The sequence below is a fragment of the Ammodytes marinus genome (genome assembly GCF_949987685.1).
Source record: "Ammodytes marinus genome assembly, chromosome: 21".
Taxonomy (NCBI): domain Eukaryota; kingdom Metazoa; phylum Chordata; class Actinopteri; order Uranoscopiformes; family Ammodytidae; genus Ammodytes; species Ammodytes marinus.
This window is the reverse complement of record NC_137225.1, coordinates 8,328,025-8,340,324: the sequence shown is the minus strand read 5'-3', so window position 1 is coordinate 8,340,324 and position 12,300 is coordinate 8,328,025. Positions and strand designations below refer to the sequence as shown.

The following is a 12,300-nucleotide window of genomic DNA, read 5'->3' as shown; positions in this document are numbered from 1 at the left end:
ATTTTTAACCCACAATTCGATACATACAACGATTTATGACATTTGAAAAGCATTTTATTTAAATAACATTTCTGGTAACATTTAATTGATGTACAATTTAATAACAAATAACCTGAACAGATTTGAACACAAAGAACAATATAAGCAACATGAATGAAAAAATAACCAAAGATATAACATTTCTCTTTTTTCTGTAACAATATATTACTGTTGAAAAATAAAAAATATTGAACTCTGATGTAAACCAAAAATCAAGTTAGAAAGCAAATACACACTTAACAGCTACAGCTTCCGTCACCAAACATTTTATCCAAAACTTAAGACAAAAAAAATAAAAGTGACTTTAAAGTGAGGCCTTGATAGTAAAGTCTCCAACTCAAATATGTACATATATTTCAGGATGTTGTGCATCCCTGGCAATAAAAACTTTGGATCTGGAATAAACTGTTTAAGAAATATACAGTGCTGTTTGAAAGTTTCTGAACCCCTTGAGCATTTTGGAATTTTATTGTGTTAAACCATTATTAATTCATTTTATCAATACCAGTATTTTTTATATGAAATGACAGATGTTTGTTTATCAATTCAACATTTTTCTTTTCCAGAAATCAATTGTTAAAAGAGATAAAGCAAATTATTTGCCAACTGTTGTATCTGCAAAAGTTTGTGAACCCTGAGCTGCATTGCTTAAATCGAGCAGGTAAAAACAATCAGGTGGGCCAAACTGATTGATGAAATAGACCAATTCTACTCAAAAACAATGGAATTATTTTTCTTTTTCTTTTTCTATTATTCTGTTTTTCTATTCGAATGTGATAAAATACAAGGAACCATAAAGTGAAAAAAGACATACTGGAGACCACAAGACAAAAACAGACAGTCACATTAAAATAACTTTTTCTTTTCATGACTTTGAATGTATGTGGAGAACAGGGAACTTTGGAGTCATGTTTGGAAAGACTCCAGTCAAGATGTGAGGAGGTTTGGACACAGAGCTACATAGTTACTGTTGCTATGGAGAAGGTTCCAACTGTAGCAGATTATTTTTTGTACCTAAATCAATTAAACCAAACCTAAAACAATATTTTACTTCAATTAATTAACTTAGTTAGTAGCCATGTAATTAGTGGGATAATGTATATCGAAAGTGGCACTCTCAAAATGTAAAGACCTTAGAATAAGAAGACATTTTACCTTACATATACATTTGTAAAGCCTTTTAACTTTGACTCCAACATACTATGACTCAAACAGTTTTGCTGACGAATTCCAGTCGCTGCCACAGGGTGCAATGAGTTTGCTATAAAGGTGCCTCACAGCAGCCACAATTTACCTAGAAAGCTGGTAATGAGACTTAGAATGAAAATCTGGACCCTTTTATACTGATCTTTGGTCGTCCTCCTTTGTCTTTTCAGTTTTAACCGTCTGGACCTGCCTCCTTACAAGAGCTTCGACCAGCTGAAAGAGAAGCTGCTCTTCGCCATCGAGGAAACGGAAGGATTTGGCCAAGAATAGAGGAAGGAGTCCTCTTGTTATTTCTCTCCCTCCCACCCCATCGCTGTTTATCAGCCAAGTAAAACAAACTAAAAAAAAAATTGCACAAGATAACCACCAATGTATATAAGCTATTTTGTCATTTTAAACCAAATCTTAATTTGCAGCATTATTTCTTTTGCCGCAAAACCCCGTTCCCTTGCCCTTATATATAATATGATAACCCATCATGAAATATGCAAGCATTTCATCTGTTTAAAAACAGAAATCATGGATATATATATATTTTTTAATTTCCTCCCCACTGCTGACTGGCTTTTTAAAAGAGACTGTGTTTTTGAGAGGATTTTATAGTGGAAGCGCAATCTTCTTTTAAAGCTCTAGTTCTATAGAGCTTCTTAAAGGCATGAGTAGTTTCGGGGTCTGGTGCCTGAATTATTATTATTATTTTAATCTCCTCCCATTGGACCCGTAGAAATTGTAAAAAAAAATTAAAAAATGTGCTACTTGCGTGGCTGCCTCTGAAGACGAGAAGACTGATGTGACCAGCCTCCACCCACCACACGTACACTCAAGAAAAAAAGGCATTTTAGCATGGAGGCTCTGTCTCTTCAAGAGCTTTTCTTACCATTCTCATCAAGAAGGCAGAGTATTCCTGAGGAACACGTGAAGCTGAGTGCAACTCTGTCATACAGTTTTTCCCTGAGTGAGATTCTGCACAGCATCAGATCCTCCCGTTGAGAAAATTACAAGATTTTGGGAAAAAAGACGTGCATGGAGAGCGGCTACCATATTAAAAGGATTATTGGGACCCGAGGAAAATAATCTATATTGAACAGTGAATTGTATGTGTGGGTGTGGCGGTGGGGTCTTTGGTTCATAGTTGTGATGTTTAATCCCAGAGACACTGGACATGTTTCAGGCCAACCTAGACCCCAGCCTGCTGCTTCAGCTGACATGTTAGATAAACACCAGGACCACATCCTCATTTCACTCTTAGATTTCATGCAAACGTGGAGTTGTTTGCAGAAAAGGAAAAAAGCAGAATCTGGCTCGATGGCTTGTGTCTAGGCTCATGCGCTTGGCTGACTCTCTTCTGCCTCCACTCCCATGAAGCCACTGTGATTGACTTAGCAACAGACATAATGTGCTCCTTTGATGACAGCTCCTTTAGCCCCTGACTTATAGGTATCACAGTAGGCAAATACTCCTACAGTGCACCTTACCATAAAAAGCAGCAAATGTCATGTCTTCTATGACTGGAAAGCAAATACATTATTCCATGCAGGCAGCACAGAGTGGAAAGTAAAATAAAGTGAGCGTTAAAAACATTCTTAGATGATATGGCCTTAGTTTAATAAAGATGTGTGCATAAAGTCAGTTACGGTGACCTTGTTCACATACAAATAATGCTTCTAAAGTCTCCATTAATGAGACACTAATGTGCCACAGACCTGATAGGTGGAAACTCCTTAGCAGCCAAAGGGCTGCTTGGAGACCGAAACAGCAGCCTGATGCATCTGCATACAGTGCTGCTTGAAAGTATGTGAACCCCTTGAGCATTTTGGAATTTTATTTAGTTTAACCATTGTTTATTAATTTGTATCAATACCAGCATGTTTTATATTAAATAAAAGGTGTCTGTTCATCAATTCCACATTTTTCTTTTCCGGAAATCAATTGTTAAAACAAATAAAACATGATTTGCCACATTTTGTATGTGCAACAGTTTGTGAACCCTGAGCTGCATTGCTTAAATTGAGCAGGTAAACACAGCCAAATTGAGTGATGAAATGGATGTAATGAGAGAACTTTAGGGAATACATTTGGCAGCACTAGAAGGCCAGACATGCCAAGAGGAAAAAAAATCTCAGGAAGAGTTGTGATGTTACACATTTGTCTGGGGACAGCTATAAATACATTTAAAAAAAAAAGTTTGAGCTCCATCGGTCCACCGTGAGGCAAATCATCTACAAATGGAGAGCTTTAAGAGTGACTCAACATCTGCCTAGAAGTGAACGACTTCCTTCAATAATATCCACAAGCGCCACAAGAAAAGTGATTTTTCAGTTAAAAGCCAACCAAAACATTACATCTAGTGATTTGCAGACCTCTCTTGCAGATTCTGGGACAGATGTGCATGGTTCCACAATAAGAAGAAAACCCAGTCAATATGGCTTTCATGGGAGGGTTGCTAAAGAATCCTATGCTCTCGAAAAAGAACAAAACTGCTTGTCATAACTTTGCCAGAGAGCACCTGGAGATACCTGAAGTCTTCTTGAAGTCTATTGTGTGGACAGATTAGTCAAAAATTGAACTGTTTGGCCATAACCAAAACCGCCATGTTTGGGCGAAAAGGCAACGCTGCCTACCACCAAAAGAACCTTCTCTCAAGTGAAGAATGGTGGTGCCAAATGGTCTGCAAATCTCTAGATGTAATGTTTGGGTTGGCTTTTACCTGAAAAATCACTTTTCTTGTGGCGCTTGTGGATATTTTTAAAGGAAGTCTACTTCTAGGCAGATGTTGAGTCACTCTTAAAGCTTTCTATTTGTAGATGATTTGCCTCTCGTTGGACTGATGGAGCTCAAACTTAAATTAATTTATAGCTGTCCCCAGACAAATGTGCAACATCACAACTCTATTCCTGAGATCCTCTGAGATGTTCTTTCTTCTTGGCATGTCTGGCCTGTATGGTTTCACTTTGGTGAGCCTAAACTGACCTGGTTTTTTGTTGTCTTGTTTTATCTAGTGCCGCCCAATTTCTTCCCTAAAGATCTCTCATCACATTGGTCCATTTCATCACTCAATTTGGCCGACCTGATTGTGGTTACCTGCTCCATTTAAGCAATGCAGCTCAGGGTTCACAAACTTTTGCACATACAAAATTTAGCAAATCATTTGTTTTATTTGTATAAACAATTGATTTCCGGAAAAGAAAAATGTGGAATTGATTAACAGACAGCTCTTATTTCATATAAAAAATACCAGTTTTGATAAAAAAAAATTAATTGATAATGGTTGAGCTGTAACATTCCAAACAGCTCAAGGGGTTCACATACTTTCAAGCAGCACACTTTCCCCTTTGTCCTGTAACGCTTCAAGGGACATGTCCCTTTGTTTTTCCAAACGTTAAGTGGATGGAATTCGCTCTGGATAAAAGCGTCAGCTAAATAAAATGTAATGTAATGTCACGTCTGATTCCATTGTCTCTAAAGGACAACTCTGGTGCTTTCTATGTCAGTCAGTGGTCTGAATGCAGGGTAAAGCTGTGGCAGTGGCAGGCCATTCGGTTTTCTCAAGCTTTTTTTCTTCTTCACTTTACCTTCAGATCACTGCAAACAGCAGCAAGCTGCTTTCGACTTTTTAGGATTTTTTTTTTATCAGTCATGTGTATGACATCTGTCCCTGTGGAAGAGCTGAAAGGAGGGACGAAACATTTACCGTAGCAAAAGGAGCCGACTTTTTAAGAAAAGTCAAAACTGCATAAACTCTGTGCTTCCTTTTGAACAGCAACTTGTAATCAAAGAAAAATCAACTGTGTATGTGAATGTTCATTGTATAAAGATAATGAAAGTAAATACAATACTTAAATATTATGATTAATTACACAGAGCCGTCGCTCCATTGATGGAAAAATCTGTGATGCCTTTTGCTCTTATCATTAATAGATGGGACGTTTCAGGTGGCCTTGATCGTAGCCAGCGACAACATCAGGTCTCACCTGTCCAGGTGCATTCCCTGGAGGCAGAGTTGCTTCCTGCTGCTGTTTATCATTTCAGTGCGTGGGAATGCAGCAGGGACCTTGTTACTGTGCCGACTGCGGTTCTGGCCGTCTGAAACGCACCGAGACTGTAACATATCGAGTGTAGATACACACTGTAAACACCAACTACACTGTACAGAATGCCCCTTTATTGGAGACAATGTGTATAGAAGATTCATTTTTAATCTGCTTCCACCCATTTTAATGAAGAGATGGATTTATGAGATACAAATAAATAAGTGAATAAATCCCCTCCATGACCACGCTTTGTTTTCTTTTTTCGTTGTTGTGATGACCGGGGGAGAGGTCTTCTGCTCAGGACTGTGGGCAGGTTTTAATCTGTTCTAATTGGATCTTGCCTGTAGAAAGAAAACTATTTAATAAACATATCCGATCATCTTTACAGCTGATTTGTTTTTTTATTTGTAGTCCAATCAGTGTGTGTATGACTAATAAGAGCTGTTGAATGCACTGCTGAAATGGGGAATGGCTTAAAGACAAGGCAAGTTTATTTATATAGCACAATTCAGACACAAGGCCATTCAAAGTGCTTTACAGGGGCAAGATTAAAATACACAATACACATTAGAAAAGCGAATGAATAAAAGATTTAAAAGCGAATTAATAACATTTAAAAATTACAGGTTAAAATGGAAACAGAAAAATCTTCAGACTTCATTTAAAAGATCTGAGAGTTGCAGTCTGTTCCAGAGATTTGGTGCATAAAAACTAAACGCTGCTTCTCCTTGTTTAGTCCTAACTCTGGGGACTGTAAGTAGACCTGTCCCAGACGACCTAAGGGCTCTGGACGGCTCATAACGTATCAGCAGATCAGTAATATATTTTGGCCCTAGACCATTTAGGGCTTTATAAACCAACATTAATATTTTGAAATCAATTCTTCAAACCACACGTGTCCGGAAGAGTTATAAACTATCATTTAATCAGAGAACCATTGCAATCACACTGGCAACAATCAAACACATGCCTGTCCTGTGTTTACTCCTTCATCGGCTCATGGTCAACAAACAACAACCATTGCTAAATAAAGATGCATTTGAAGCCAAGATTTGTCATTTGGTTTAAAGAAATATTGTTATAATCAACGTATGGGCAGATTCAACACTCCAAAGTGACATTTAAGCCAGATGTCAGGGAAAAGTCAGGCCACTGCAATGTGAGAAAAACATTCTGTTAGCAGTCCAGACGTCTTGAAAGGCACGACGGCTTCATCCTAGCTTCTTCAAAAGGTCTACAGCCTCTTTGTGTACCTGCGGAGGTAAACCCACCAAGAATGACAGTTCAACTATAAAACATCTGGATTAAAATATATGTGTGTGTGTGTGTGTGTTTGTGTGTGTGTGTGTGTGTGTGTGTGTGTGTTTGTGTGTGTGTGTGTGTGTTTGTGTGTATACCTCTTTGTCTTCCAGTGTGTGAGCTGGGTACTCTTTTGCTTTGGTCAGCCAGAGCACTGCTGTCTGATTGTCCTTCATGGCCATGTAGGTCTTCCCCAGCTGTAGTAGGTTTGTGCTGTAGAAGTTTGGATCAACTGGAAAAAAATAAAAACAATAGGAGATAGGAGATTATGTTGGCGGAATTGACTTCCAACCAACAGTGCTGTGTTGGTTCAAGGCCGCAGCAAACAGACTTCAATATTTGATTTAGTATGCTGTGTTTTACCTTCCTCTGCTTTCAGGAAGAACTCCAATGCCTGGAAAGAGAAGGCAGAAAATCAGGAATTTGTGAAGATATTTTCAAAACTGTCCTAAACCAAAAAGAACCAACAACTGATGTCAGCTGTAGAAAAGTCTTCACCTCTTGATATGTTGACGTAGGCGGTGTCGAGAAAATTACCGCCGCCACCTTCCGTTGGTACCAAGGCAGCTCAGCGAAAGCAAAGCACCTGCGAGACAGAAGACATGCAGGTTTCCGTAAATATCTCAAAATAATAATAATAATAATAATAATAATAATAATAATAATAATAATAATAATAATAATAAAGAAACACATCCCACTGCATAACAAATGGATGTTACAGTAAGAATACTCACCAGACACCCAGGATATGTAAGGAAGTGGCATCTTTGGGATTGAGCTGGATGGCTTTCTACAGAAAAAGCAACGCGTATGGTTTAAGAACACAGATAGGCGTGACACTATGATAATGTGACCTAGACAGCCTGGTGAGACAAGCCTGATTTTGCACAAGCTTCACATTTGTTTCTCTTCTGCAGTCCAAAAAATACAATTCGAACACACGTTCAAACATAACGTTCATCCCTTATAGTGGAAGGCAGCTTCTGATTGGGTCACGTAGTCGTCAATCTAGCCATTGCGAGACCAGCTATATCTCACAAGTTTCACATTGGTCAATCCATGTTCACGTCAATAGCTACATGAACAAATCATGTGCTAAGGACGGAAAAAGTAGGGCCCGCCTGGTCGGAGGCTAGATTGACGACTACATGAGCCAATCAGTGGCTGCTTTCCACAAACGGACAGGGCCGGACTCCTCCCCACGGAGATTTGAGAAAGGCCAGACTGATCTGCGGGAAAGAAAATCATGTGATCTTGCACGCCAGAACCGAGGCCTATTGCACGAAAGTAGAATTCAGGTATTCAGGATGATTGATAAAGCCAGCCACGACAAAGTCTAGTCTGGGCACTTTGGATTAGTCAATTGCACAAATGCAAATCCAAAATATTACAATATTACATAAAACCAATCAAAAAAAAGATGTATAATACATAAATGTCGACCTTTTGAAATGTATGTTGATTCTAGATTAATTTTACTTCATTTGTAATGAATATAGAATATATTATTAAAGTTTAAATTTTTGCATTAAATTACAGAAGAAATTTACTTTTCATTGATATTTTTTTTTTAGATGCACCTGTTTATGGTTATAAGTACAAAGTGAGAACATTCATTTAAACCACATTTGCAACTTCATCTGCCATCGATAATCAATTGTATAATTATAGCCTACGATATGAACAGACTATCACATCAATTATTATAATTGATATTGGTATTATCTTTATCTAATTATAATTAATTTAATTTAATTATACATGGTTCAGGTTAAATAAATAACAAATTAGAAATATTTCACTAAATGACAATGTAGTCTTTAATGTGGTACTTTAAAACTAATAAAAATTAAGCAGTACACAGAAGATCGTGGGATGACTGTTAAACACCTTGATTTCAGATCAGAGTGACAGCTGACTGAACAAATCAGGCAACAGAATACATTTATAAATCTCCATGGTAACTTATGTCCCGTTTTGTGCAACCGGATCATGGCTAAACCAAGCCATGATAACCAAAATGTCCTGGCTTATCTTGGTTTTGTGCAATAGGCCCCAGGTTGATCTCTCCAGGTTTACCCAAACACTCACCTCTAAATGCTCCCTGATGATGTATGAATTTCCTATTTTCACCTTGACCCCCTCGTAGTCCCCGACATCGCTGAGACACACCGCGAACCACTATGAAGTGAAAGAAGGGTCAGTGTTTGGTAGAAAAATAAAGAAGTTGCACTGTGTCATAATGTCGCTGTTAATGTTAGTTTTACAATGGCTGTGATACTCATGATACAATGCCCTACAGCAGTAGCCTGGTCCTAGATCATCGTACTTCATTTCATTTGTACAGAAGAAGGTCTGGAAACGTTAACTCACTTGGAGGTGGGTGTCTGTTGAAGTTTAAAACTATTGGATCTACCCAGTGCCAATCTGGATCTGCCAACCAATCGCATAACGTTTGGTCGTGACGTATGTCATGCGCCGGCTTCTGAGCCACTCCTTCTGTTCGCTGATTGGACTGGCAGAAATCTGGCTGGAGAAAACCCACTAATACCGCTCATACTACTTGCTGTAGTTTAGTCTGGCTTTGTGAGACTAATAACACCGCACTCCCAGACTGACTACTGAAGGGAAATGAAAACTGAGCGGAAGTATGTAGGCGGGCGGTGCCAGGCTACTACAGCAGGGGTCTCAAACTGATATCTTAGCACTTAAGTGATTAACTCACATGCCTTCTCACTGAGACTGCTGTCTTACTTTATGTGCTGCGAAATTATTCTCGTCCCTCTCCAGTGCCTTCTTTGCATACGTGAAGCCTTCGTACACCAGCTGCTTCTTCTGCTCTGCCTCCACCGTGGGCTGGAGGGAGAGGTCGCGCGACGCCCGGGCCAGCCGCCACAGGAACTCTGCATCATCACTGGAAGGAGACACCAAGTTTATGGCGCTTATCCACCGCACATGATGTAGCTCTACTCGACTTAACTCGACTCAGCTCAACTTGGTTTTGGTAGCAGCACGGGTCGTTTTCCACTGCTAATAGTACCTTCTGAACGTATGCGGGGTCGTCATACAAAGGGGCAGAAAGCCAAAAGTAGCGAACCAGAAACCAGAAACAAATAACGATCCGTTGTTGTACTATCAACTGAACCAACCGCCAAAAATACGTATGGAAAATGTTTAAGAATTACCCCCCTTGTATCGGTTTGCTAAAAGGAGTAGAAGAATATTGCTACGGGCCATTGCCTTATTTTCCTTCACAAGCCCAGATCCCCCCCAAAAGATGTGGTGACTAGGCTACGTGTGAGTGAGCTCTCTCCTCACCTGTCCTTGTACTGCAGCAGCAGTTGGTACAGCTTCTGCGTCTCCGCACAGCCGTACAGGTAGTCAGCCTGCTCCAACACCTCCTCTACACACACAAAATAAGCACATTACACCAGTGGCCAGCCCCCGTCTCAACTCTACTCTCTGTTGAGTGTGTGTGTGTGTGTGTGTGTGTGTGTGTGTGTGTGTGTGTGTGTGTGTGTGTGTGTGTGTGTGTGTGTGTGTGTGTGTGTGTGTGTGTGTGTGTTTGTGTGTGATCCATACACCTCCAGCACACTAACCTTTTTGCAGAGCATAGACCACGGCTGAACTCTGCACTTTGCGATAAGCTTCATAAACCAGACAGGACAGCGCGGGGAGCCCCAGGAGGAACGCAGCCCCTCCGCCCTGCATACCAGGAAAGAAGTGACACAAACACACGTTCCCTTCATTCTGAATCACATACTCTTTCTTTTTTCTATTCTACATACTACATCTGACGATAACAACAATCTAGTTAGGATGCAGTAGGCATACTATTGGGACATACTTTTACTTATTTATTTTATCATAACTCTGCGCCTTGATCTTGCCTCCTGCTTTTATATCCGTCGCATCCCCGTTTGTTTTCGTATGGATCGCCCAAGTAGGATGTTTTCAACACTAAAAATCTCGGACGGATGTAGTAGAAATCCGGTTATTTCTAACCATACTAAACCTGGCCACAAGAATCGGGACATCCTAAATCTTTTTTCTATAATACTCAATAGTAGACAGTATGGGTATTGGAACGCAGGGATTATTTATTTTAGAACATCATGTAGGGGTCTACTTCAGAGATAGCTATTATTTATTTACAATGATCAGTCTCAGTTGAACCAAGGTAACCTGACACTCGCCAGAAAAGCAGCGTGGAGGCAGGTCAATGCATTTCATCTGACTGTTCATCGTTAAAGACCTACTTCACCGGTGGGAATATGAAGGTGTATTGAATTCTGAGATCCTATTTAGTATAAATGTGCAAAAAAAATTAAATTGGTTCATCCTTGCCTGAGAAAAGGCAGAAAGAGTGTTTTATGGTCTCACTGTCTAACCCTACATTTTCCTTACTGTGACATCACAGTAAGGGCTAGGATTAATAGGACAGCTGGGCCAAGGGAAGACAGAGGGAAGAAAAACCTAATTCATTATATTATAATAGTGATTTTATAATGATAGAACGCCTGTTCCGTATGGGTGAAGTATTCCTTTAAGTTAATTGCATTCAATATAGGCCTACATTTCCCAAAACATAGCATATATGCATAGCCTACAAATATTGGTTTAGGGGTGGTCATGCAAATACTCACATAAACTTGCTGTTTACATTTTCACTTCAACCTAAATTTGGGTAAGGAATAGCCAAAATGCATCATTATTGTTGTAAACCTGTTACACTTGGACACAGTGGTGACGTTACATCCGGAAATAAAGCCGCAGTGTGTCCCTAGCCCTGCTGCCCTAGTGCCCTTTAACCTACTAAAACAAACATCAGTCGCTTTTACTGTTGCACCGCCGTCCTTCCAACGCGTTTAGTTTGTGAACCTGTGCATCTAAAAGTGGTCTATTCTCATAGTTTAATGTAGGATAACACAGTTTCCGATTAGTGAGAGTAAAAGGCATTGGTATTTACAGTCAGAGCAGCGGCAGTCCTCTTCACAGTGTTATAGTAACACCGGCTCTGAGTCCCTCTGCTCATGATGCAGTTTGCACGGTACGCTGACAGTAAAGTCCCGCTCACGCGCCGAATCAACACTATTCTAGCCATTGTATGTCAGCAGTAGAACCATAGACATAAACTAGACGTGAGCAGATGAACACTCAGTGGTCAGGTGTCCTGACAGTTTCACAAACTTTCAGATGCTTTGCGACAGATCACAGCGACCGACGGCAAACACACAAACAGGCAACATTCAAGAGCACAACAAAGGTTGCTAAAAGACAAATAATAAAGATGCAGATAGCCGGCAGACAGCCAGCTGGAGACTCGGGAGCAGTTCCGGTGTTGCACCGAAAGCTGTGACCTGTCAGAATGTGTGATTATTGATTAACCCAGTCTCATAGTGAAATATAGGCCTAGGCTATGTAAAAACGTTGGTCCATTGCACAAATCGTAGACGTTTCTCAAAATTGGCACTGAAATGGTCAGATTGTTTTTTTGTTTTTTTAACGGTGAATAGCCAACCTAGTTACCCATCACAGTGAAATGTGTAGGCTATACTTTTTCCACTGCGCAATCATTTTAAATTGGAAGCAAACAACTTAACAACTTGTTTTTGTGAAACTATGTTTTCAGCTGTGGACCAACATAAGTATTAAAACATTTCACTGTGAGACTGGGTTGATATCAGGGATGGAAATTAACACCCGCCACACGCCAAATGCG

The 12,300-nt window shown here is 39.8% G+C and overlaps 2 protein-coding genes across 2 annotated transcripts in view; one reads left to right on the top strand and one right to left on the bottom strand.

The window, feature by feature from the left end:
- Positions 1–5,643, top strand: part of wwp1 (WW domain containing E3 ubiquitin protein ligase 1) — a 41,697-nt gene extending 36,054 nt beyond the window's left edge. Inside the window, exon 25 of the mRNA XM_080049878.1 lies at positions 1,416–5,643. Coding sequence (XP_079906004.1) covers positions 1,416–1,515 — 100 coding nt within the window. The 3' untranslated portion in view covers positions 1,516–5,643. The remainder of the gene's footprint in view (positions 1–1,415) is intronic.
- Positions 5,644–5,889: 246 nt separating this feature from the next.
- rmdn1 (regulator of microtubule dynamics 1) lies at positions 5,890–11,751 on the bottom strand. Its single transcript, XM_080050260.1, has 10 exons — positions 11,548–11,751; positions 10,178–10,283; positions 9,897–9,981; positions 9,333–9,492; positions 8,670–8,759; positions 7,313–7,368; positions 7,074–7,161; positions 6,939–6,969; positions 6,674–6,807; positions 5,890–6,529 (listed from the first exon to the last, which is right to left on the bottom strand). The coding sequence occupies exons 1-10, from the start codon at positions 11,680–11,682 to the stop codon at positions 6,488–6,490; spliced, it is 927 nt and encodes a 308-aa protein (XP_079906386.1). The 5' UTR covers positions 11,683–11,751; the 3' UTR covers positions 5,890–6,487.
- Positions 11,752–12,300: the final 549 nt, after the last annotated feature.

Coding starts and splice junctions, on each gene's coding strand:
- rmdn1 (XM_080050260.1), bottom strand. CDS start 11,682: ATGGCTAGAATAGTGTTGATTCGGCGCGTGAGCGGGACTTTACTGTCA. Junction 10,284..11,547: donor GGACTGCCGCTGCTCTGACT/GTAAATACCAAT, acceptor CCTGGTATGCAG/GGCGGAGGGGCTGCGTTCCT. Junction 6,808..6,938: donor CTTCCTGAAAGCAGAGGAAG/GTAAAACACAGC, acceptor ATTTTTTTCCAG/TTGATCCAAACTTCTACAGC.